We start from the raw sequence: 27,748 nt of genomic DNA, 5'->3' as shown, positions 1-27,748 counted from the left end.
AGCTTGCGTCATTAGCTTGCATCATTACCAGTCTTGCATGCTTTGGGCTCTTTTTGATATTCAGTCCTCAAATGCAGCAATGACAAGGTTGAGAACAGTAGCACGTGAACACTGCTTGTTGTGTTCCAGTGATGAAACAGTAGATTAGATGGTGAAGACACGCCTCAGCCACTGGTAACCAATCAGCATTGTATAGGGTTTAGAGGTCATTACTTCTCCTCCTAGTGTGTGCTTTGTATGCGTGTAAACCTGTCAATAATTTTTAAACGACCCTTGATGAGAGAGTACTTGCTATTGGTGAGTGGCGAATTTGCAAGTGTCTGCACCATATAATAACTACCCACAATTGCAAGTAACTTACTAGCTTTGTAAAGCTTTGTACTCTAGCCTTGCGAAGGTTTCATTGATGTTCTAATGTGGAGTATTTGTATGAGGCAGTGCTTCACATACTTTGAACTTTCAGGTTGATTTCATAGAGTGTACTGCTATATATGAATGGGTTTTGTGATTGGATTGTGAGATTTATTGAGTATGTACTGTTCTAGACAGCTTTGGGCAAATGAACGTGAACTTGAGCCAAGAATTCAACAGCTGAATGAACAGATCAAGAATCTTCAACATCAGCTTCGAAGAACAGCTGCTAAGGTTGGGAACAAAAATTTTCAGTTATGGTATTCTGACTGTTGTGATTAGATATCTTTATGTATTTTCCTTATTGTATTTTTGCCTAAGTCTGTCTACTGGTTTCCAGTTGTAGTTGTTTACTTTGTGGTAACTGCTCACTGTGGGATTTGTTGCAGGCAGTTTTTGATGGGCTAGACAGCGTTAGACGAATTGCAGAGGAGAAACAGTTAAGAGGAGTGTATGGTCCAATTCTAGAGATGTTCACTTGTGATGAACGGTTTGAAACAGCTGCAGGAGTGGCAGCTGGTTCAAGGTATGACCTTATCTAGTGAACAACAGGAGGAACAGAGAGGCCATATCAATTAGTTTAGCTATTTTAATTAATGGAATTAATGACCTTGTGCACATGAACAAGGGCCATCAAAACATTGGAAATGAAAATAGGAGCTCTCTAAACTTAACTGCAGCTCACAAAGACTTCGGCGGCAAGAAATAGTGAGTTCTGGATGAGGCTTGAGCATACATTTGTACACGAGGCTAGATGTATGACTCTGATTCTTGGTAGCCGATAGACACGTTACAGCCTTGTCTTCTAATCTTCTAAATAAATGATGAAGTGTAGACGTATGCATCCTCTTTAATCAGAAACGGCAATGCTTCTCTCAGTGGGGTCCCATTTGGATTGTCGTTTGCTGAACATCATGCACACTCTTGTCGCACTCTGCACACTCTTCTACTTATAGTATGCTTTTTCACATTTTAGGTTGGTCTTGGGAGGTTGGTAGCATCGGGCCTTAATCATGATTAGTTTACATTACTTGCTCACATAGGTCGGACCATGATTTGCATAACACCATTCTAATGTCGTACAGAGAGTAGCAGCATTAGCATCGTTAGTGGTGGCACATGACAGTTGCATGTGCGTGAAATATACACCAAATGGATAGTCTGGTTATGCTTGTGATGACACTGTACATGTGACTGTCGCTAGCTTCGCTATCGGAGAAAGATCCATTGGAGGAGGAAAAAAGGTTTTTTTCTGGAATATCAGCAGGGTTAGTTATTTTCTCGCAAGCCCAGGCCACATGCTGCATCCATCCAATGTTCTCTGGATTGTATGTTAACGGAAATTTCCCGGGTTAGAGTGTGTAAAGCCCGTACTACAGCTTATCATCACGTGCACACATGACTGTTACTAACATGTAATGATGATGACGATTTGTGTGAACACACTAACCTAGCAGCACTCTAATCATAATTAGCCTAATGATAGTTAGGGAAGTATTCGGTGTGAGCACGGTTTGGATAGCATTGATATAAGTTATAGATGATTTTCAGTACTTTGACTGTTGTTACTGTTTTCTGACAGTTATGTTAGATTACGGTACATATGTTTGTTTTTGCAGTGTTTTTAATGTTGTTGTTGATTCACTGGAAACTGGTCAGAGATTGGCCACAGTGATGACAGCCAATTCCTCTCGATATCCTGGTCAAATGACATGTTTGCCATTGAACAACATGAGGCCCAAACAATTAAAGTACCCTGATTCAGATGTATGGTGGTAACAGCCGCAATACTGTCTCATTAGTTAGTTAGTTGACTAGTTGTGTTTTATATTTGTAGGATGCCAGGCCTCTTATTGATAGGCTTCAGTTTGATAAGAAGTTGACTGGTGTCATGCAGCATGTCTTTGGTAACACATTGATCTGTAGAACTCTGGATGTGGCAGTAAGAGTTGCAAAATCAGGATTCAACTGCGTTACATTGGAAGGTGTGTAAATGTGCAGAGATGTGAATCAAAATATTTTTACTTTTGTTATAAATGAACTAAAATGTAAATGTAACTGACGCATTACTTTCTGTATACAAGCTACAGGTCTTGAAATTGGCAAGGGTAGGGGCAATTTCACTGAAACATATTACTCCCTGCTGCAATATAATGGCAAAAAATTAAGGCTGATCTAGGATTGAACGTGTGTGACATAATGTGACAATGTCATACCTGTAAAGACTAACGCACACTGTCTGTATCATGTTCTGAGGGAGTGACAGTTGAGGACAAGTTTCTACTTCTACCTGCTCTTGTTTGAAGGTGGAAAAAAGGAGGTGCAAGCACAGCATAACTTGTTGATTGAATGTGCAACATGTTTTGGACAATGGCATAACCCAGCAGTGAAATAAAAAACTACCTCAGTATGGATGTGATGGAAATGCCACGTTTATGCATAGATACATAAGATGATTTGTGTCTCGAAAATTTGGGAGGTTTGTGCAGTCTCAATTTGAAGAAATTTTGACAGAGAGGCTATTTAATAGATCATTTTAAAGTGAAGTATCAGTTATAACGAATCTTACATTGTTGTGCTTGAGAAACAACTGCTGTTGTGTTTCACTTTTCTTTTCTAACTAAAAGTTTCTGTTACAGTACTTGAGAAATGTATCTCATAAAATTGAAAGGCAGCATGTCATTTCCACGACAGTGTCAGTTTACTCTTGGCAATCTTCTTTTATGACTAAACAGACTCATTTTGTTTGTCAGTAGGTATTACAATATTATGTGTATCTTATTCTCAATCTGTTGTAGGTGATCAAGTGAGTAAACAAGGTGGTATGTCTGGTGGTTACCATGACAAGCGACAGAACAGGCTGAAACTGCAGTCTAACATCACTGCTAAGCATCAAGAGTTTGCTGAAGCTGATGAGAAATTGAGTGATGTGAAGAACCAGCTGAATGCTGTTGATACTAAGCTAACAAGAGCGCTGCAAGAGCTGAGTGGGATGGAAACACAACAAGCTAGACACAGGTAAATTGGTAAATTTGATTTTATGAAGAAAGCAGCATCACTCTCAATGCGATAAACCAGAAGTTGGTACAGTACCATTGTAATTTGGGATGTTGTATAAGATGAAATATTGGCTGGAGAATTTACTTTTGGCAAATTGGTGATTTTATGACTTACCGCCAATTAAGAATTCACCAACTTTTTTTGCCATAGGAAGGCAATGTTTGTCATCAACCAGTTACCGTGTGCACTAGCTTGTGACAGTGTACCACCTGTACCTCAAGAAAACGAGCACAGATAGCGACGAGTGTCCACACTGCACTTTGAAAATGCTACCTCTGCCTCATTGTTGGTATCACGTGACTGATGATCAATGTGTACGTGTGGGTTTTTTGCTTGTGGAAAGCATTGATACAGCGACATAAGGTGAACGAGAACAAAGACGAATGAGGAGCGTCAGATGTTCCAACTACAGGTGTAGCATACGTGGAGGTAACGCCACTATATCTAATTGGATTCAACCGATCGCGATCCAGTTGCCAGTATGGACAGCACTTTACTCTACTTGAAAGGAGGTACACTACAGTAAAGATGGCAACGTGGAGGGAAGTTTAAGAAAACCATACACTTGAGAAATAGGTCAACTTCAATGACTATTGGGAGACAAAGATATTATGCTGCTGAAATCAGTTTTATGCATGGTTTTCTAGCTACTTTTCTCAAATTCTGAATAGGAAGATGCCCAAAACAACAGGTTCTAGATAATTTACGTGAATATCAATAGTCCAGGATATATGAACCGCCAACATAACATCTGCAAATTTGTTTTTGAAGATAATGTCAAACAAAGGCTTACCGATATTTCATTTTATACAGTATTAGCGATGTGAAAGATTTTTCCCTAAATTTAAAAGGTACTGGTTACATTATGACCGAGCTACTTTCTTGATTGGAAGCAAATGACTGGAAACCAACTTTGCACTTTACTATATAAACTAAAATATCAAAAATTTAATGTTAGTTTTAGGGAAAAGTACATCATACAGACAAACCTAGAACTGCAAATTAGATTGATATTCTTATATCAGTTACTCGTAACAATAGGTGATCAAGGATGATACCTGGCTGTTTTATGCTACAGTTAGTGCAGCAGATATTTATCAATCTGCATGCATATAGAACTGATAGAACTGATATGTAAGTGGTCTACTTTGGCAACTATTGCTCAGATAGAACAATACTTTGGGAGTGGAATGCCATTTACAGTAGATGTATGCAGCTCTGGTACATGTTTACGGCAGGATTTGGTATACACTTTACATTAATGCTATTTGGTAAGCAGTACATTTTATTGTCACGCTTAAGTAATGTTCATTCACTCTTTTGAAGTGAGGCGTGACTATTTGTCCTCTGCTTTGTAGAGATGACTATGAAGCACAGAAATCTGACATAAAGGCACTAGCTAAAGAGCAGTCATCTGTAGCACGAGCTATCAAAGAGAAAGTAAGTGATGGACGATCTATTCACCATATTGTCAGTTTATTGTCATTTTTTGTAAGCTAGTATTTTGCTATAAAAACAAGATTAAACGAATACGTTTTCTGTTACTTAATGTGTACCAAGTTGAGAGCCATGACTCTTAGTGGTAGGGGATGAGTGAAAAGAGCCTAGCAGGTCGTACAGTCGTACATCACAAGACCGTCTTCACTACTGTACTCAAGCGTTTCATGCTTGGATAATCCGTAAACTAAACATCAGGAGCGGCCAATTTCTAACACGCACGCACACACACACACACACACACACACACACACACACACACACACACACACACGGTAAACAGTAAAACGGTAAACATCAGGAGCTGCCTGATTCAAAGTTGGGCTGGCCTTGTGGCTGGACTTCTGTGTGCTACTCAGGAGAACTGTAGGCCTTTACTAGAAACTTTTCAGAGCTGGGCCAGGTACCTGCAGGAGCACGGGCTTGTGATGCCAACTGAGGTGTGAGTCCCACCAGTTCCTCAGTGGTTGATTGTCAAGTCACAGTTGGTGGTCGCTACCGTCACCAGTCAAAGACCAGGTACTCATTTATACTTCTAGGGAAACAGCTATCTTTGGTTTTTGTCGAAGGGTAGCATCAGCATCAGCAAAATTTTTGCAGCTGTCTCGTTGGGCATTGCATGTGTCCAATACATTTATGTTAGACTGTTTACCAGGCTGAGTGAACAGTCAGTAGGTCATTTGGTGTTTTTCTCGGATGATTTCTGGCCCAGGCAAGCTGTAAGGAGAACTCAGTTGGGAAAATAAATGTTGCCATCATTGGCGTAGGCAACTGTGCGTTCTTGCTGGTTTAGGGTATTCATAAGTATGTTGAAGCGCTCAGTGATGAACCAATTCCTGGTCTAGTATTGCATTGAAGATATTGCGGTTGCTCTCATCTTTGTTGACTAGAGCAAGGTGAGCAAAGATCATTTTCAGGCCATATTCACCAAGCCAAACAACACCATCAAATTTGCTGACATGCCTTACCTGGGTGTGCTGGTGGAGCTAGGCATAACCTACACTGGCAGAGGCTACAAAATGCTTGACCTAGTAGTAATTGCTGCGCAACACTGTATCTGGTATCCTGAGGAACCAGGAGGGGATGTGGTCATCAACTATCTGCTTGTGGGCAGCAAGATGGTGACCAAGTGATACGTGGAGCACACACCCACTGCACTATGGTTAACTCTATTGTGGTGTTCATCACTTTGGAAAGCCACGGGCGGAATCATTTCAAGGCCATGGCGTTGGTGACAACATCAAGTCCCAAGTGGGCATAACCATTGGCCACTGCATGTTGACCTGCTGATGGAGAACCAGGGTGTCGAGATTGATAACACCAACCAATGCACACACACACACACACACACACACACACACACACACACACACACACACACACACACACACACACACACACACACACAAGAGCTGTCTGTCTTTCTGTGTACAAATTTCTTGGCATTATTAAGTCTGATCATGGTTACACCAGTAAGGTACAAAGTGACAGTATTAGTCTTCTGTTGATTGTTCTGAGAGATCGACAATTTACACTGATCAACCCTACCTGATGGCGAGTTTAGTTTGGCCACTTTCTCTACTAGAATGGCGAATTGGATCTTTGTTAGAATCTTCACTTTCATTTCTACAGTACACAGCTATTATGTTATTTTCTACCTCAAGGGTAGAAAAAAGTAAGATTTACTAAATCTTTAGACTTTCTTAATGCTGCCTGTGCACTAAAATGCCAGGATAGGAGAATTGCAAGACTACATAAATAAACAAAATGTGAATGAAATGTGGATTTGTTGTGTTGGCTCTAGTGCATCTTGAAGGACTTTAGGCTAAGTGTACAGGCCTGCATTTATTTTACTGTTGACTAATGAATTGTAGTCATTGTACTACTGGCTTACTGACTGCATTGATTGCATGTGTGATTTTGGTTTTTTAGGAGAAAATGTTATATGATGTTCATTCACGCATCAAAGCCAACCAGTCCAAGAAAGACTCTCTACTAGCAGAAATGAATTCAGAACTTCAGTCACAGCTTGCTGAAGATGAGAGACAGTTGGTGAGAATTTGATTTCATGAAATGTGTATGTTAGAATCAGGTAGTTCACTGTTGTGTACTGTAGGCACTTAATAAGCCAATTGTCAATTTGTGGAAGTTGTGAGCTATTCTTTCATTTACTTTCTTCGTTTTTCTCTTTTTGACTCTTTCTCAACCCTCTTTCTCTCCCTCTCTCTCTCCTTTCTTTCTTCCCCCTCTTCTTAACCCTAAGCCTGACTCTAACCGTTTATCCTAATCCTCTTCAACAAGTGCAATCATTGGAGCGAGCCTTGGCGAGACCCTTTCTATGTGTACTGTACTGTGTTGAGATTAGTGTTTGTACGACTGGCTGACTGACAGAAATGATGTTGATTTAGATCCAATCACAGACATGATAGTTTGTGATGTCACAGTGCAGGTGTAAGTGTAATAGATGTACTGCTCTCCAGGTTGCTGCACGCCATTCCCATGGAACTAAAAAGAGAATGTGCAAACAGGCTCGAGCTTGATGATGACTGCAGCCAAAATGCAACTAACTGCGAGAACTCGTCGCTTTTACAAAGAAATTTATAGACTTGAGCCAGTGTTTCTCTGCCTTGGTCATTTCCTGGATTTTTAAGTTTCAGCGGAGAGACAATGCCACTAACTAACAGATCACAATATTATGATACAAGTGACGACTACTAAACGGCAACCGGGAGCTGTGTACATGCATGTAACCCTGTTTGAGAAGTGTGACCTGTTCAAAATTAACTGCACCAGAAGAAGGCGGTTCGGTACCAGTTTTTCTCCGGCAAGGATTGATAATCAGGGGAATGAAAAAGGCGGGGAGAGACTGACTTGAGTCTAAAAAATTTACTTTAGCGCTATACCTACACGTGCAAGTTTTCCGTGATGTCCAAATGCTCTTCCAAGTCGGGCTGTATGAAATACTCGTAGCTTGATTTGAAGCAGCCAAATTCACACCGGTAAATTTGTTTGCTAGAGTATGTACAGTGTGAGCAATCACATCAATGTATACCACAAAGTGGCTTGCGTTCTGCATTTCGGAGGTGTATGAATCAGGTTTGTGTCTAATTCAAATTTCTACATACATTGTTCTTAGCTTCATGACACATCAAGAAAGGAAGATGTTAACTATTAACATCTTCACAAGTGATTGCTGTGTCCCATTTCCACGGGACTAACAAGAGAATGTTCAAACACGCTCGAACTCCTGATGGCTTGACAACTGCTGCCCAAAATGCAACTAACTGAGAACACATTGCTTTTACAAAGAAATTCACGTTAGCGCTATACATGCAAGTTCTCCTCGATGACAAATCACTGTTTTATGTCTGTTCTCACTGAGGCTCGCCCCAACAATGCTTTTCATTTTAGTTAGTTAAATACTACTAATTCACACGCTTTAGTTGCATAGAAGCACATTTGTCTCATGTGCAGTACCAGTTTAAGTATCTTGTAACATTAATGTATTAGCTGTGCTATAGCTAGACATTGCACACAACATGCCACTAAAGCTCTTTATACTTTGTCACATGTGGTAGTTACACTCACATATCTGAACTGTATAAAGGCACACTATGAATGCCAGTTTGTATTATCAGGCCGTATGAAGCTTTCCAACGTGGTCCTGTCTAAGGGTGTGGTCCAAAATACATAGAGAGCAGTCTTCCGGCATACTGGTATATATTACTTTACCTAAACTTTTGCACAATGGGTTCTTGAGCAATTGCTCTCGTTTACCAACAATTACTGTACTATCAGGCTACGTAATGACCTGAGGCAGCGTAAATAGAGGTCAAGATGCTCTAGTTTCTTTTGTTTCAACTATGAATATATTAGTTATTTAATCACCTACATTTTAACAGTAAGTTTTGTGCAATTGTCAACTGTCGGAAGTACTGTTATTGGAAGATGGTTTGGCCAAAACCAGACTTGCTCCTACAGCCGTGTTTGGGCAATTGGAGTCAGTGGTTTAAATTGGCAATGTCTGCTAGCCACATTTTTACAGTTTAAAGTGTAGTGTAGAATATTACTTGATGGACTATTAGTATGGTGACTAAAGAAGCCTTTTGAAAGCTCAAATGTGACGTGACACTTCATTTATTAACCCAGGCATGCATGCCCTAGGGTTACAGTAGTGTGGTCTGTGGTTAGACTGACCAAGAGACGGACAATTGGAATTAGGTGTGGGTCAATATGATGATTTCTTTTCATTCTCAGTACAAGAGGTAAATCAATAGCCCTTGAATGTCAACAATCCCACATGCCAATTAATTAATGAGTTCAGCCCTTTCTGGTGCTCTTTGTTGGCTCTGAATAATTAGATTCAAGATGGATAGCAGCCGTGGGTTTAGCACTTTAGTGCTTGGTCATTCAGTAGTATTAAATTCTGATGCAAAACTGGTGTGATTTAATGTTTGGCTATTGTGCTTTGGATGACATACAACATAGCCACAGACTGAGTGTGCTTCTTGCTGTTTGCCATTAAATAGGGTCCCTCATTCTTACTTGTAGCTTTAAACGTATGTTGGGACAAGCAATGTTTGTTACGTACAAACAATGAAATGAATTTCTTTCTCATCATAGTGGAAATTTAACATAGTCATTATATATGTCATGTGCATCATATGTGGATATGGGCAATTCATGGATTGCCCAAATCTGCGCTTTGTGCACAATATATATATATATATATATATATATATATATATATATATATATATATACATATGACATTGTATATACTACTACTACTACTACTACTAAAATCGGCGCTGTGTGTGTGTGTGTGTGTGTGTGTGTGTGTGTGTGTGTGTGTGTGTGTGTGTAAGTTTGATAGCCGGCTAGACCGGATCACCCATGAGGCTAAATTTGGGGTACCGGCGTAACTCGGCATGGGTAAGAACATGGGCAGGGTGGCGTCGTCTTCCAGCTTTTTCAGTCAGGTCTCCATTTGAGGGTGCATCGTACAACGACATAATGCTGTTCATTGTTCAAGAAGGAAACTGAATGCCCCTGATAGACTCAATTTGAAGGAAGTTCCGTTGCGTGAACTCAATCTTATTGGGTAGTTTTGTTTTCTCATAACTAAGAATGCAACGCTCACTTTCACTATCCATTGTTTGTTCACATGCCATTGTTACATCACAATGCCATAGCTATTCAGCAGTCCCATTAGACTGCGTTATCTGAGCAAGCTGTAGTTGAGTTGCTTATCTTAAACATCAAGCTACATCCAGAGCAAAAAGATAAGAGTTCGAAAAGAAATATTGTTCGGTGCGTAGGTAGGTTGGAAACGTGCTGAGTATATTCTATAATATCCCAGGAGGACCCGCCTCTACTCGCGCGCATTGGATAACATCAAACTACGCCCAGAGCAAAGACATAGAGGTTCACTTTAGTAATAGTCAGTGCGTATAGATTGGAAACGTGCTGAGTATATTCTAAAATATCCCAGGAGGACCCGCCTCCACTCACAAGCGAATTACTCTGCAACGGTTCATCGAACTTCTACCAAAATTAAGCTGACCTCGGACGGTATGCAAGGAGAGAGTCGTTTATTACCGGCGACGTCAAAAACGACAAGATATTTTTGTGTATAGGATATCTGGGTATTTAGAAATACGCCTTCCTTCGGTTTTCCGAGTATACTTGCCAAATACCTGCCACATTCGATACGCCTGTTTCCTGCAACGGCAGCAACGGCTTCGAAATGATAACATCCAATGAGACTGTTGAAATGGCTCAGAGAAGGCTCACTGAAGAGACGTGTGCCTGCGTTTGCACTGGATCCAACCTACACGTTTCCTGCATCGAGCGCTACACTGGGAGTGTGAAAACATTGAAAACGGAGAGCAAACAGTGCGCTAAATCATGCCTGTCTGCATGTCAAGCTACTGCATGTATCCTATGGGTGAGTAAGAAACTGCATGTGACTTTCAAGTTTCTGTTGCTCGGTCAGATTTAAATATTTCTGAATGGAAAAGTCGCTGCAAATTTTTCGGAATGGGACACTCAGTTAAGTTTTCATTTGTCTTCAACGGGATTATTTGCGCACTGTTATTAGCACATTCCAGTTTATTTGAACAGACTTCCACACCAGTCATTGGAACTGAATCCACACAGGGAGTGTGTCGATTTTTACCAAAAAAATTGCACATGACGTGTCTACACACGCTCAAACTGAGTCTTCTGTCATAACACTACAGTACTCTGCCCGTACGAAGGACGGGTCATGTATCTAGTATATATATATATATATATATATATATATATATTGATAGATAGATAGATATAATGACAACTTTTGTCACTTTTCTGTAGCCAAAACAGCAGAGAGTTTATGCGACGTCACAATAGTTGATGCAGCAATGAGTATAGGATGACATCAAGAACTACAGATGAACGCCAGCAACGCATGATAACATCACCAGGTGCTATTCCAAAGTGAGAAAAGACCTCATGCTAAAGGAGAAGCAAGAAGTGCAGCGGTTTGCGAGCGCATAGGGAATGAACTTTTGTGACATCATGATTTTTGAAACGCTAGCACAAAGGAAAGTACAGGGCACTGGCCACTGTGAAGAGCACTAGTTGCTTTTCGAAAGTAGAGAAGGTAATGTGCTAAAGGAGGAGAGGAAAGGAACAGCAGTTTGTGTGCAATTACGAAACAAAAATTCAAAATGGCTGCACTCCATGGGACCACTTTCCTTTATATAGATACATAGATAGGTGTGTGTGTGTGTGTGTGTGTGTGCGCGCGCGCGCGCGTGTGCATGTGTGTCTGTGTGGTACCTGGTCATTGACTGGGGTGGACATGACTGCTAACATCATGCAACAGATGGGTACTTGTGGACCTTGGTGTTCAGTGCCAGAGCTGCGCCATTGTCAGTGCCCCTGGATAACTCTAGCCCTGTTTCTAGAGGCACGGGACCTGTATCTCCGCAACAGACCTTAGAGTCGACGTCGAATGACATGAGGGCTTAACATTTATCCATTTTTATTTTATTTGTGTGTGGGGTGTGTGTTGAGTGTATTGAATGTGTTGTTTATTGCCGGCAAAGTCGAAAAAGGCAATACTGTAAACGTGGAAATTTTCGCGTGATGAAAATTTTCGCTATTTTCGCAGTTGAAGTTTTTCCGCAAAACTAAACACGACGTGAAAATTTACGAAGGCGTGGTCTATTCCTCACGTGACATCCCAGTGCAAAGTCCCGTGTAAGGGATACTTTTCACTAGTATCAAACTTTATACTGAATGTACTGTATACTGTAGAAGTACTACTGTACTAGCTAGTAACACAACACAATTGAATCAAACTGCACTGCTGTTAGTACTCTACTCAAACTACTGAATCAACATAATGTCTGCACCCTTCATAGTTCCATTTGCTAAGCCATTTCCATTGAGAGCAAATCAAGAAACTCTCCCATGTGCAGAATACCAACGTCATCTAATGAAGCTACAGCTATGGAGGCACCAAGCTTCATACCACTGCCATGATGAGAGTGGCTGTCAAACATAGCAAGACACAACTTGCGAGGATCGAATGCAATTGCGGCTGAAAAGTGACTTGGCAGTACAAGTACACCGGTATGGACTGTGCCTGCTCAAACAGCTGTCTCTGATAGTCAGCAGATCTTGTTTGAACTGGTCGTAATCCCACACGTCAAAATTTCCTCCTCTGGCAATTGTCACGTTCATATCCGAACAGGCACTCTTTATCGCACCGTAAACGGGCAAAAAGCCTCTGCACCCAGCACTATCATGACGCTTGTTGCCTTCTTCAATACATGCAATGAAAGCTCTGATGGTCTGTTGTGATGGTTCTACAGTACTACTATCGGGTACTTGCACGCAATCTAGCATAATCCTGGTAGCTACACAAATAGATATAACCGTGGAAGCATTCCTGCCATTTCGCCCATTCAATCTTGCCTGGCAGAATTGTGATGGTAATACATAAGAAATAACTGACTTGAAGTATTCTACAATCAATGCAACAGAGGCATCATTGCAAAGGTCATCTGTACACTGGTCATAGGACTTTACTTTCTTGGACTGCGAAGGAGTAGTAACAGACACTGAGTGTTTGCTGAAGCAATACAAGGAAGGGGCAAGGGCATGCATAGACCAGCCTGAGAAAACTCACTTCTGATGAGCCTAGGACACTCAGATATTGCCTTATAAGCGTGGACAATCTGAGGTCTACAGTAATGTCGCACATAGAAGTACCCCTGTCTAGCTGTTGTCTGACCTGATCACCATACCAGTTTTGAAATGACTGCCATTAGTCTTCTTTAAATGACTTATTGACAGTCAAATCCAATGGCTGCAAGTTGCCTGTGTAGGACACTGGCACATACAACACAGAAATGTACCTTGCATCTAGGAATTTTCGTACAGCGTCTGTTCGATGGGCTTTAAAAACATCAACAATCAACAAGCCATGGTGCTTCTCGGGCAGTCCTAATTCCTGTCTTTTCAGGACAAAGTATGGGTCGACCACTTTCTCTAGGTATTCTAAAATGGTGCTTTCTGTTGACCAATGGGAAGCAGTATGAGTTATGTTCCAAGAATCAGAACAGTCATATCTGGCGTGACAACGATCAGTGGTACCTTGGTAAAGCACTTGACTGGGTAGGGTTTCACCTAACATGTTGACTGCAAGCAATACCGTAATTTCTCGTTTATCATCCAAACCTGCAATAGCAACCTGACAGGACCCTTTCTTTTCCATAGTCCAGTTACCAGAAGAGACCATGCGGACTCCAGTTTGGTCCCAGTTCACAACCATATCTGCTGGGATTTGATGCTTACTCACTACATCTAGAAACTTCAAAACAAAATTTTGTTGTATCTCATGAAGGTCATCAGATTTCTTTTTGGCAACCTTGGTTCCCTTCGGTTTGGTAAAACCCATCCTGTCTAGCATACAACGAGCCCAGTTCTTTGTTGGAATAAAAGAACCTCCAAACTCACTCAGCATGTCCTTTCTTTCGTGGGCGATGATCACACAAGCAACTGCTATCACTATGGGTACAATGACCACACCGCCTGCTTCTCGAAGTTTCAAAATGTAATTCCGTATCGTGTGTTGCTTAATCTTCTGGAGGTATTTTTTCTGCATTGAACGAACTGTACTTTCGTTCACTGGATGGCTCAGTACACTACTGAAGTGTCTGGCTGCTCGTGCAACTCCATGATTGCTTGCATAACGAGTGATGCTCAATCGTTTCGAGGCACTGTACACTTAGTACTCACTCTCTCTTTTTCGCTTGCGGTCAGCCCTCGTAGGGGGACCTTCTTGAAGCAACACAAAATCATTTGCAGCCTTTACTGTCGTAGAAGGTAGACCGGGAACGTCAGTGGGTTGCGGAAGACACGGTCTTCTCTCTACATCCTCCACTTTACGTAACCAATTCAGCAGAGCCATAGGTGGACCACGTGATGCATAGAACCACGGGACATGCATCAAACCGAGAAAATTTTAACACACAAAATGGTCTCTGATGAAAACAACATGAGAATTTAAACACGCGAAAATTTCCACGTTTACAGTATATAGTTTATATCTGGGTCCTTGAGAAATATGCCTATTTGCGTTTGCTTGTGTATGCATGTCGAATAGCTGCCCGTTTGATACGCCTGTTCTCAGCAACACCAGCAACATCTTCAAAGTGACGACCTCCAACGGGACTGTCGAAATGCCTGAGAGATGAGATCTGCCTGTGTACGCTCGTTGAATAGCTGCCACGTTCGATGCACTTGTTCCTCGCAACACCAGCAACATTGTCGAAATGGCAGATACGAATTGCATATATACAAGAAACCAATTATACGAGTGAGTAAGTAACTGCTCATGAAATCTAAGTGCTGCTTGGATAGAGGTTTCTAAACAGCATTTTTCGGAATGGGACACTCGATTATATTTTCATTTGTCTTCAATGGGATATTAACTAACAATCAAGAATCCAATCAGCCCGGGCAAAGAAGGGAATCTCAAAGATCTTTTCATACAAACTGTACGTGCCCTGGCTACACCCCTTCTGCCTCTCTAACCATGAAACGCTGTTTTAGACACTTTCTGCTATAATTTGTTCATAAAAAGAAGGTACACTCTCGGTAACAAAACAAATTGCCTGATTCCAGAAGCAGTATCAATGGGTGTAGAATGTCGTGCTGGATTAGTGTACTCATATAGAAGGCTATTTCAGGTTATTCCGTTTTATGAAATGAAGGGTGAGGGATGCGTATTGTAATCAGTTTGTTGCTGTAGTAGCTTGGATTAACAAAATGTGTATGACAACGTGTTTTTGCTTCTTGTATATGTTTTGTTTGTAATTGTGCAGCTACTTAAGAAAGATGTATCATTTGTTTCAGCTTGTGCGTTTGGAGGTTGAGATTGAAGAATGTCAGTCACAGTTGAAGGAATATATTTCAATCAAAGGAGAGGTTAGTATGCATGGCACAGTCTCATAAGTTGATTGTGTGCATCTGTAATGAAAATTTTCGACCAGGGCCGAAATATACCGCAGGTTTATTTTGGCAGCCAAAAACAAACTGAACAACTAAGAATGAATCCTAACCCTAACCCTAACCCGTAACCCTTTACGGGAGTCCACTTTGGCTTGGTCCATTCTTGGCATGACACATGCATGTGACAATAGGTGGGTATATACACACTTTCTAACTGACAGAACAAATACAAAGATGTCTGGAGGAAAAAAATTTGGGCTACATCTTGTACTGTTCCCAGTATATCATTTTATTTCTCATTAAGAAATTGTTTGTCTTTGGTTGTGTGACTGTTTTGCTATGCAAACGGTAGCTCATAAAAGTCTCATGATAGCTCTACTAAATTCTGAATGTTAGCAATGTAGCTGTTTTAACTAATCATGTGGTCAGTGAAGTATATAGATAGAACAATGTAAAGAGAATGTGAACATCGCAACTTTGCATAGCTACAGCATAGCCCCAGTGACACATCTTTAAATGCTATGTGAAGTGTGGGCATAAAGTTGCTAGTTCTTAACAAAATTGCCAGGAGGGTGTGCTACATACTTGGAAGACATAATGTACTACAATTTCTGAATTTAATATTTGTGAAATGTCTGTAAATTGAGGTTATATTCAATTCGATTATGAGGAAATTGGTCTTTTATTTGTTTACTGTTTGGCAATCAAGTGGTGCAACAAGGGTTCTCTATCATTGTCTTGCTTTTCTGAACAGGAAAACATTGTTAGCAATAAGAATGCTTATTAGGCTTTGCATGCAAACATTTAGCCAAATTGACTTGATCAATCATATTCTGCCAAGTACCAATTATGTCTACTGAAGCAAGATCCGATGACTGAATCTTATTTTGGCAGTGTCTTATGACACGTACATATTAGCTAGTGGCAGTGAGTGAATAGTTCACTCTTACATCTCTTATAAGATGAGTTGCTCATGTAAGTCGGTCACAACAGTACAGTGACCCCACGCATATAACTTTTATGCGCCCTACAACAGAATTCCAAGTTCATATGGTAAGGCCGCCAACACACACACACACACACACACACACACACACACACACACACACGTTCCTTAGTGTGATGTCTCTTTAGTAATCTAATTATAGGCCTATAGAACGTCCTGCAAAGAAGATAAAAATGCAGTGTGTTGATTTGCTTATGAATAGGCGTGGCTAATCGCTGATTGGTTGACATAATTGACACTGTCCCAACAACATTTGCATGTTGGTTGTAACCACGTTGCAATTTGCGTACGAGTAAGGCTGGTTTGCAATATGCGATGAAGACATGATGGATCGTGACGGACAGCTCTCCATCACGTCCGACAGTGTTCATGATACATGTATGTTCCGTTCCAATAATTACCATTCTCGTGCTGCATGATTACGTCATCCTCGTTTTTGTGCTTTCCTGATTGGGTAACAGTGCCTAATGAATAGAAAAGCACTACAGTGCTACCCCCCCCCCCCCCCCGGTCGGTGTATTGTAATCACATATCTCGTCATGCGATAATGTTTTGCATACTGAGGTTTTAGCCCAACTCACTCGTCTCAGCTAACTTAGTAAGGTTTCCAATGCATTCGCTAAACAAAGGTGTGCAAAGCGTGTAATTCGTCTTCAGATTTGCAGGTCAGTCGCTTTTTTCGGCAAACAGACATGCTGTCATGGACAATGCACGTTCCTTTGCAAATTTCGTGGAGTGGCAAATTTCTGTTGAAGACGACACTAGTGATTGTTGCAACAACACCGTAGCCACTCAGCCACGCACACCAAAAATTCAAGCTGTCAGACTGCAGAACCACTATGCAGAAACACTGTGGAACAAGCAAAATGTTACAAGTCAGGTACAGCTACACGTACCGCATGGTGCCTGAATCCAGCACTTTTGCTCTCTAGACGCCTGGTTGTTGGTGGGAAAACATGCACGTGCAGACGTAGACTAGGCGTTGTTTCTATGTGCTAAACCTTATGCAAAGCAAAGGACTAGACACCATGTACAGGATGGACAACTGATGGCTGAATTCTCGTAGCACAGCTACCAAACAAAGAGAGATGGAGCCTTATGATGACATCACATTTGTCTGTTGGTTGGAAATGACACTACTTCTCGTTTATTGGTCGGAATAGCTTCATTTGCATCTGCTCTAATCGAGTATAAATACGGTCGTATGTACAGTCATCTGCCAGACGACACTATACCCTTAGCCCGGATATCTGGGCCTCGGGTAATCATTTCCTGTTGCAGTCCGTCAACTCTCCATCACCTCCAATTCCTGAATTTAGTGTTTCTGAAATGTCTGGAAATCAATTTGATTGTGAAGAAATTGGTCTTTTGTTTGTTTACTGTTTGGTAAGCAAGTGGTGCAACACAGGTTCTCTATCGTTGTCTTGCTTTTCTGAACAGGAAAATATTGTTAGCAATACGAATACTTAGTAGGCTTTGGATGCAAACATTTAGCCAAATTGACTTGAACAAAACATATTCTACCAAGTACCTATTATGTCTAGCAAAGATCCGATGACTGAATCTTCTTTTGGCAGTGTCTTTATAACAAGTACATATTAGCTAGTGGCAGTGAGTGAACAGTTCACTTTCCTATGCATCTTATAAGATGAGTTGCTGATGTAAATAGGTTACTACAGGAGTAGTGTAATTTACTGATTAGACTGTTGGTGCATGAGACTTTTGATACTCATTTGATTAGTTGGAGAAGAAGAAGAGGACACTTGAAAGTCTTCTCGAAGAAGACTTGAATAGACGTAGGGAGCAACTCCAACAGGTCTAAATCTGTCTTTGGCAATTTTTTGATCTGTTTCTTATCATTTCTTTGATTAAGGTGGTGGATGATGTTTCTGTAGCTCAGCAGGTGAGAGATGTCGATCTTCTCAAGCATGAAGATGAGCAGTTGGAGTCTTTAACCAGTGATTTGAAAGAGCAGCTTGCAAGTAAGAGATTATGTACTGAGTATTCTGGAGTTAAGTTGCATTGTAGCACTATATACTGCACTACTGCATTAGCATTAGAAGAGTTCATCTGCCTGCTTTGCAGAAGCTACTACTGTGTGGAAATAGATCTTATGATTTCCCTAAGTTTTTACTGTTTTCCGGATGCACGCATGTATACAAGAGTAGAAAGTCGGGGTGTTTTAATTGTCAATGTTCAATTGTTATTGAAGCACTGATGAACAGGAAGAAATGTGTCAGTATTTTATGACTAAAAACCGTTAACATAACAGCACATAGATTTCTTATTTGTAAAGTTTCTTGTTTATGGTCTTTACAATAGACGTCAATCGCTATGATCTTTTGTTGCAAGATTTTAGAGTAGTGTCATAGAGAATACATATCGTTCTGATTTTTGTCTGGGAGAAATGCAGTCTTCTGACTACAGCAAAGATGATTCTTAGCAGACAAAGGGGCTTTCCATAAATGTTGATACTATTCATAGTTGTAATTTTTATGTTTGTGGGTGGTAAGGACCTTGTCTTTACAGAGTAAACTAATATGGATGACACTTTTCCGTGTGAGATGTACATAACAGGTATTAGCTTGGAATACACTTAGTCCGTGGGCCAAGTCCAGAAATGTGACTTTTCTGTGCACCCCATGGCAAACCATTTTCTTTCTAGCCTATCCTATGTAATTTTTTGCGGTGATTACAAAAATGATGTTTTTATTAACATCAGAGTGTCCAAAGTTGACTAAAACAGAGTTTTCTCTAATTAACAATGTTGCCAAGTTGGATTTGCTATCAAAAAATTTTGGTATGGTTGACATGCTTTCCTAAAGCAGAAATCAGATGTATTTAGTGGAGCTCAAATAGATGATGTACAGTAGGACACCACTTATCCGACACTCAGTTATCTGACAGCACGGATTATCCAACGGTGCATGGCTTGTCTGAACTGCGAGGCTGTGCGCACGCTAGGATGTACGATTCCTGTGCGTACAGTACTGTATCTGTGATCCACATGTCGTCAAATTAAATGTGAAGCTCTAGAAACGGTTCTTCAGTACCAGCAAGAACAACCTGAAGTTTCAGTAAGCACAATGGTCCTACTGAATGGGCGACTGATGAAAAATACAGCAAAAAGAGCAAAAGCATTGATCCAGACTAAGATTAGTGGTTACTTTAAGTCTTGACAGTTCCCATTAGTGTTCTCCCTAGGCAAATAAGTTGTACTGTATTAGTTGTTACATGTACAATTAGATGTTAAGCTTCTTTAAGTATTCTGCAGTTGTTTTTCAAAATGTGTCAGCTATCCTATGTTTTCTGTTATCCGACGTCCTTTTGGTTCGATGCCCATCGGATAAGTGGTGTCCTAGTGTATATGCATGTGAAGAGCTCTAGAGTCCCCCTTGTTATTTAATGATGACCACTACAAGTTCCAATTAAATATAGTCAGTATCGCTGATGCTAGTTACATGCATGCAACCTGGGAAGTGCTTTACACACATCTACCTACCAAGCAATATTTGTCATGCTGATGCAGCGCCTTTGATTTCTTGACTCTGTCTGCCATCTAATCTGTGCTGGGGTCTGATGTGCGCCTGAGCAGGCTGTCACTAAAAACATCACTATCTGGTAAACAGATGACAATATGTGAGATGCTCTTGTGTTTGCTGCATGGTTGGTGTGTAAAAATATTCGGATGTTATGCTTCTTCTCTGCATGAAAGTGCTGGGCAGTGACAACTAGACCATAGATTTGTAGTTTGTGGTGACACACAAATTCACACTTACCATCAAGGAAACGTGCTTATTTTGGCAGCTGCATGCATGTCATTTCTTAGACAGAAAATCAACAAATGCTATTCTATTTGCTTCTGCCATGAACCTTTTCTGTCGCGATGAAGCATCTGGTGACGAATCATTGTACGTACTATGATGAAAGCAGGTGTGACAATTGATGCATGGCAATTTTTTTCCAAATTTAATTTTTAATTGGCAAATGCAGATAACAATCAATCACGAAGTCAATTTGATTTCTGGAAGACGCCGTATCTTGTAGAAGAGCGATTCCGTCAATTAGAGATAACTATAACATGTTGTACTCCAGACAAGGTCACTATTAATTGAGTTAGAGAGTGATGAGGTGTTCTGCGCTAGACTTAGCGCTCTCCTGTGTTCACTGTCACTAGCTTCTGTTGATGAGGCTTCAAAAGACAGCCAAGTCTAAAATGATACATTTTAATACCGAAAAATAATGTGGCTCTTGTATAATTTTCATGCTATACCCTTTACACAGCCATGCAGTCGTGAAAACAAACTGTACCGCTGGAGAACGATTGCCTTTCACTCTTGGTAAATGCAACACGGGTAAATGTTTTCAAATTTACTTTCTCTGCAAAACCCAAAAGTTTATGTCATCATTAGTTAAGCAAACGTTGTTGAAAGAATTGCCCTTTTTGCTTCACCTTGGCCTTGCTGTAAGCCGGTAAGAGCGAGATCGTATTCTACCTCACAGCGAGCAGTTACTTCAGAGCAAAGACTGATGAGATCATCAAAGTTACCAGCCAAAAGACTAGCTCGTAGATAGGCAGTCATGATCAATGCTAGAATTGCATTCGAGTGTCTTTGTATATGTACAAGCTGTGTACATACGTACCTAGTTCAACCTCAATAAAGTTCACTAATACTACGCAAACTACTGGACTTGCAGCACATCAGTGCAGTGTATTGTACTACAGTACAGCAACATTTCAGGTACAACAGTCAGAGCACAATTTCTCACATCAACATGTTGACGTTACAACTTGGGACTAAAGTTTTAATTAAGACTTTGTAGAGCGGTATTTATCACTTAATTGCAAGAGCTAATGTGTCGGAAGCTTGACAGTAACGTACAGCAAGCAGAAACCATCACAAGATCAGGATTTGTCTCAACTTGTATAACGCACGTTAGGCCTCGCGGTTCCAATTCATTGCCGCGTGGCTAATTTGCAAAATGGTCTTGTTCTAGGTGATCGGACACGATCTGTCTCACCAAACATAGGTATACTCAAACATCTAGAGTCATACAACAAGCTCCAAGTGCCAAAAATTGGTTTGCCAAAGGGTGCACTGACGGCATTTTCTTAAGCCTTTTTTGCAATTGGCCCACAGACTGTTGTGTAACCACACGCATGTGAACACAACACAAGATATGTGAAAGCAGTGTGAGTTCTTGGTGTTACATGGAGATTTACATGCAAATGCAACAGGGTAACTTTTGAGTGTCAACTTTGTATGCAAGTGTATGTGATTCAGCCACGCTTTTTTTCACAGCGCTTTTAACTCGAAACATGGCAGGTGGGCAACAGCAAGAAAGCCCAATATGTTAAGATTTTTCTTCCATCTTAATGTGCTTGTGGCACTATGTCACTGTGTCCCTTACACAATGGCAAGACACATGACACTGTTGAACTTGATTTATTTAAAATTTTATTTATGGATTTATCTCTTGTTCTTTCTGTTCATCTGTTGGTTCAGAAAGACTGTACAATAGACAAGATTGGTTTGATTGTAGATTATAGCTACATCACTTAATATCCTGTATGTTCAGTATGTATTATTATAAATGGCTTAGCTGTGAATATAATAAATATTGCAATATTACTTTATGCTGTGTTGATGGCTACCAGTTTTGGACTTTGTGTTTGCATGTACACACTGCGTGTTTGCAATATTTTTCTTGTACAAACTGCAAGGGTAGGCGGAAGGGTCCTTTTGTAACATTACATTCTGAAAATTCTCAACATTTACAGACAGCTCATAATGTTATGAATCTTATGTAGGACTGCGGGAATCAGAAGATAGTTTGACCAAGAAGATTGCTTATCTGTCAAAGTCACTGGAGAAGAAGAGGGTGTGTATTAATTAAACCACTGAGATAAATAAATTCACTGTTTGAAGGAAATTTTTAACATTGTTCTACTTGCTTGTTAATTGTTGCTTTAAAATTCCTTAGTCTATACAGTCATTGCTGCACTGATTTATTCAGTGTTTGCTGTCAACAGGCAACAATTATCGTTAGAAGATAGCTCTTTGCATGATGCATGTAATTATGGTACAGTACTATAGCTACATACATCATGCCAAGAGTCATCATCTGTACTAAAGTGTGATGACTCCATGAACAGTTGGACACTCAAGTGTACTTAACTTAGAACTGATACTGATGGGCCACATTGAAGATTCAGGTGACATTTTGCAGAAAACTTGTGTAACATCTGTGAGGCCGCTTTTGCAATGGTTTAGTTTAGTATTTAGTAGTACATTGCACGTGTTTTCTATAATAGTTATTAGCATGATCAGTAATTGTTGTATTGTTGATTACATCTCTGTAATTTCTGAAAGAGAAGCAATGACACTGTCAGTGGAGTCTGTTGTGTTCTGCATTGTGTATACCAGGAGTTGATGATGCATGTGCAATGTTTCCATGCTTATGCTGTGTGTGTGTGTGCACTTGTGCTTTGATGCTTATTAATGTTATTATATTAATTGATGATAGCAAGAAGAGAGTGACTTGGAGGCAGAGATTCAGGAGCGACAGAAACAGTTTGACAAGAGGGCTTCTAAACGTGCTGCACTGCTGGCTAAAGAACAAGAGCATGTGAAGAAAATTAGGCAGCTTGGTTCTTTGCCTGCAGAGGCATTTGATAAGTATGTGAGAGAGCCTTTGAGAAATGTAAGTGAAGTTTCTATTATGAAGTCTAGTAGAGCTCGAACAGACAGACAGATAGATGTAAAGTTGAAAGTGATCACAGACAGGGTAGACATTCTGTTGTAATTTAGTTTTGATCAAGTTTCTGTTTGATTTTAGTTGGTAAAACTGTTGCAAACTACTAATGCTGGACTTAAAAAGTATTCACATGTCAACCAGAGAGCATTGGATCAGTTTCAGACATTTTCAGAACAGCAGGAGAAACTTAGAGAGAGATGCAAAGAGATGGATGAGTCTCTGGAGTCCATAAATGAACTGTTAGATACGTTAGAACATCGAAAATATGAACAAGTCGATCTCACATTTCGGCAGGTGAATTATGGTAGGAAGGGTTATTTATATATATTTTTTCTTATACACATGTACAGACAAAATATGTAGATGAAATTACAGACTGACGAATAGATTGAAAGCCACATTAATGACAGACAATTAGACAACGGAATACTACGGCTACTCGTATGGATCAGTGATCAGATAGGCAGGCGGATCAGTATGTCAATGATAGCTGCAATAAGGTTGAATACAGAGACTGCAGACCAGGGATGAGCACGACAACAGCTTTCAGAAGCTCAGATAGCTCTGTACATTGCATGTTGTAGAGGTTGTAAGTCTACGTGAAATCATTATTATATATCAAATAATGTAAGGGACAACTTTTTGTTGACTCAATACTTGTAATTATGTTAACAGATTGAATTTGGGCATTGTTCTAGACAATGACCAAATATTTGAAGAAGTCTAATCATTTAATTTTTATTAAATTGTTAATTAAGAATGGAAAGAATAGATCATAACTACTAGTAATTGATCTATTGCAAACGTTCATTTTAAGATGGATTGTTAAGTATGACTTAGCAGGATTTCACGTAGAAAAATTTGAGCAGGATGATGTTTATATTGACTATCAATTAATATCAATGAGTGATAATTACTATTAGTTAGATTTGAACAGATATGTAGAAACAGCTAATTTGCAGAGAGCTAGAGGAACAACGAGACACGGAAATGGAACAATCATGAAGTAATGTAGATAGATGTAAAAGAGGTGGTTTTTGATTGTTGTTGATAGATATGACTTGAAATATTACAACGACATAATTAAATACATTGCCAGAGTCTCACATGTACACTGTAACAGTGTATCTGTATGTCAGTTAGGTTTCTTACATTCTGTCAGATGATAACATTTGTCTTCGTGTAGAAGAGTCTTGAGAACATAAAGTTTTAGTGTTTCACGTAAGGGCTTTCAGAAGCTGTAGGTCGTTTCACTTCCACGCATTAAGCCTACTAAACAGACTGGAGAGACGAACAGGAAAGGTGATGTCAGGTAGGAAGGCTTGCAGTTGGCTGTGCAGGTAGTAATTGACTTAGGTGGGTAACAAGGCACACCCAGATTAATTAATGGGACATATTAATGACATAACAGATTTCTAATGTTGCTTATGAGTTTGAAACTCTTTCTGGAACAAATTTTACCAGGTTGCCAAGTATTTTGAGGAAGTTTTCAAGGAATTGGTTCCTGAAGGAAATGGACGTCTAGTGATGCATAGAAGAGATCCTGCAGCTGTAATGGTACAGTCCTTGTGAATGCAAACTATTGTTATTTACTTGAAACATATTGACAATGGCTTTAGGCTAGTCAGAGTGAGAGCAGTGTGGGAAGCAGTGGTATACTTAGTCAGCGTGCCATACCGGAAACAGAGCTTCTTATTGGAGTAGCAATACAGGTGACACTATGTCTCATTCTTGTTCAATTTTGCATCTTTTAGAATAGTTTTATGGTGTTTGTAGTAGTGATTTGTGAAGTAAACTAAATTGTGTTTAGTTGGGGTACTGTGTGTTTTTGAGGCTGTTTCTGGTATGTACATGCTTGATTTTATGAATGTACGTGTCATTGTGAAGGGGCTTTGTGAGCTGTAGTTATGTATAATCAATTTGTGACAAGAATTCTGGGATGTTGAAAAACAGCTTAAGTTCTATGTGTACACGTTCATGCTAGCGCATGCGCATTTCATCTTGTTTGAATTAGGTATACTACTTCAAACACTCAATAACTTGTGAAGTCTTGGACACTCTAATTTGCACTGAAGACATAGCTCATTGCAGTCATTCTCTAGCCTGAATTAGAATGATAAAGACGCTGCAGTAAGAGGTTGACCGAGATAGGCCTTATGAATACCCTGAAAGAAGAAATTGTGCAGGAATAAAAAAGTCGTTTCATTTCATGGGACATTGCTAGTAGTGCAGAATTAATTTGTGCGAAAAGCAAGTTCTCTCCGTCCACTTCTTTGTTGACAACTGCTATGTTGTTGATGGATAGACTGCCGGTATCAGATATAGTCTCGCGTGGCCAGACGTTCGCGTGCGGGGGGGGGGGGGGGGGCGAGAAGAACATCTGGACACAGTGGCTGGGTTTTTGTTGGCCGCTGGTATGCATGACATCATGATTACCTGTTACCGTGCGAAATGACTAGTACAGGTAGTTACAATATCTGAAAGTGTCTTTTTCATCCTACAATTTTCTATTGTGAACTGTAAATTAATTAACTTGAGCGCAGACAGAGCTCTTCTCCTCTGCAGCAAGTAGTTGACCAGATGTCAGAATTACAAGGCTGATTGGATGGATTGCGTTCTTTGCAAAGCGACTAAGAAACCTGCGACCCGCCGTTTAGTGCACAGTTCTCGCAATGAACATCTTAACGTGATCTTAGAAGAGTTTGTGGCTGAGTTTTACCCTGATTCGGTGAGCGTCATGCTCCCACCACACTCTTGGCTCTGTTGACCTTGCGCAAGAAATCTAGAGAAGTTGAAATCCCTACAAGATGAGCTCAATAGGAAGGAGGCAGAGTTGCAAGGGCAGGTCAATGCCGTTGGGAAATTGCATAGTCTAGATGTTCAGGTTCAGCAAGTAGAGGGTGATATGAACCATCAGAACGTTCGCGCATGATACCGATGTCAGCGTCTTCAACTCGAGCTCGTTCTCCAGTAAAACGGTCTGCCAAAGAGTCTGGTATCAATCTTCCTTGCACTAAAAAACGGAGGTACGACAAACGGCAGGATGGTGTAGCACAGCGACTTGCCACCGCCAGTGGGAAAGGACACAAAAACGTCTCTACCTCCTACAAAGTGTTTCACTACCTGTTCCTGTAAAGGTCGAAGCTCAAGGTACCCATAGACTTAGTTGCAAGCAGAATGGCAAGTGAAATCGACTCTTCATCGTACGACATTTTAGCGATTGAAGCCATGAAGTCCCGGACGTGGTAGTTAAGTTACGCCCATAATGCGGTTCTGCAACATGATTGGTCACGCCAAGATTCTGGCATCGCCAACAAAAACCCGGCCACTGTGTCCAGACGTACTACAGGCTCCTCCTCCCCACACACCCCTCCCCCGCTCGCAAACGTCTGGCCACGCGAGACTATATCAGATACAGGTGGCAAAAACACTTTTGTGTCCTGTGAAGATTTGCGCTTGAAATAGTTAAGATAGATGAAGCAAAGACGCTAGCTGACATATTTTGTGGCTGGAGTTGTCTGGGTCACGAGCCAGTGCATGTTAGGCACAACAATAGCACATACATGTTTTGGTACTGAGCATGTGCTAGGGAAACTATATGTGGAATTTAATTGCAGGTATTAACTAATTGAACTATGTTTAGGTAACATTTGGTGAAACTGAAAGTATGCGTGATATGCAACAACTCAGTGGTGGGCAGAAGTCACTTGTTGCTCTTGCTCTTATATTTGCCATTCAACGGTGTGATCCTGCACCATTCTATTTGTTTGATGAAGTGGATGCTGCTCTTGACCCAAAACACAGATCAGCAGTGGGAGGTTGGACATACGTGTGCTGACACACACACACACACACACACACACACACACACACACACACACACACACAACACGAATTGAATTGGCGCTACACTAGTCTGTGAGGCCGAGGCTATAGCACACAACACACACACACACACACACACACACACACACACACACACACACACACACACACACACACACACACACACACACACACACACCATATAATCTGTGTCGTTTGTGTCTGTAGCAATGATTGGTCGTTTGTCGGAGAATGCTCAGTTTATTACTACAACCTTCTGCCCCGAACTGCTGGACTCGGCCCATTGTTTCTATGGTGTGCGCTATGCCAATAAAATAAGTACCATTCATCCAGTAGAGAAGGAAGGTGCGTATGACTTCGTGCAAGAGGGCATAGTGCCCAGTTAGTTTTACTTGAAGAACTGTGTGTGGAGGAGTGGAGTCGTGTAGTGGTATGGAACGTGTAAGGCTAACCCAAGAACTTATTGTTTGTGGTCACTTGTTAGCACTTTGACATATTTCCTAACATATTGTATCAAAGTATGGTTTATTGAGAATCGCAAGTGCATTATTGTTGTTTCTATATCATATGCCACTAGAGGGAAATCGTGTAGTATCTGTTCACAATATCATGCTGCATTTTTGCCAATCTGTGATAGCTTTGTTACATAGCTCTCTG

The 27,748-nt window shown here is 40.6% G+C and overlaps 1 protein-coding gene and 1 pseudogene across 1 annotated transcript; both read left to right on the top strand.

Moving 5' to 3' along the window:
• The first annotated feature begins 551 nt into the window (after positions 1–551).
• LOC134191143 (structural maintenance of chromosomes protein 3-like) lies at positions 552–27,632 on the top strand. The gene is made up of 17 exons (XM_062659727.1): positions 552–645; positions 801–937; positions 2,031–2,178; positions 2,249–2,396; positions 3,210–3,429; positions 4,830–4,911; positions 6,901–7,020; positions 15,385–15,456; positions 18,228–18,302; positions 18,360–18,468; positions 22,299–22,369; positions 23,015–23,191; positions 23,327–23,539; positions 24,710–24,802; positions 24,865–24,957; positions 26,889–27,063; positions 27,299–27,632. The coding sequence occupies exons 2-17, from the start codon at positions 882–884 to the stop codon at positions 27,475–27,477; spliced, it is 2,031 nt and encodes a 676-aa protein (XP_062515711.1). The 5' UTR covers positions 552–645; positions 801–881; the 3' UTR covers positions 27,478–27,632.
• Positions 5,397–6,792, top strand: LOC134190425 (uncharacterized protein ML0396/ML2692-like; annotated as a pseudogene).
• Positions 27,633–27,748: the final 116 nt, after the last annotated feature.

The sequence above is a fragment of the Corticium candelabrum genome, chromosome 1 (genome assembly GCF_963422355.1).
Source record: "Corticium candelabrum chromosome 1, ooCorCand1.1, whole genome shotgun sequence".
Taxonomy (NCBI): domain Eukaryota; kingdom Metazoa; phylum Porifera; class Homoscleromorpha; order Homosclerophorida; family Plakinidae; genus Corticium; species Corticium candelabrum.
This window is presented reverse-complemented; position numbering and strand designations above follow the sequence as displayed.

What these genes read in the sequence shown, in the direction of transcription:
- LOC134191143 (XM_062659727.1), top strand. Translation starts at nt 882, where the DNA reads ATGTTCACTTGTGATGAACGGTTTGAAACAGCTGCAGGAGTGGCAGCT. An exon ending in TAAAGTACCCTGATTCAGAT is followed by an intron (nt 2,179 to 2,248) that starts GTATGGTGGTAA and finishes TTATATTTGTAG; the next exon opens with GATGCCAGGCCTCTTATTGA. An exon ending in CAACTGCGTTACATTGGAAG is followed by an intron (nt 2,397 to 3,209) that starts GTGTGTAAATGT and finishes AATCTGTTGTAG; the next exon opens with GTGATCAAGTGAGTAAACAA.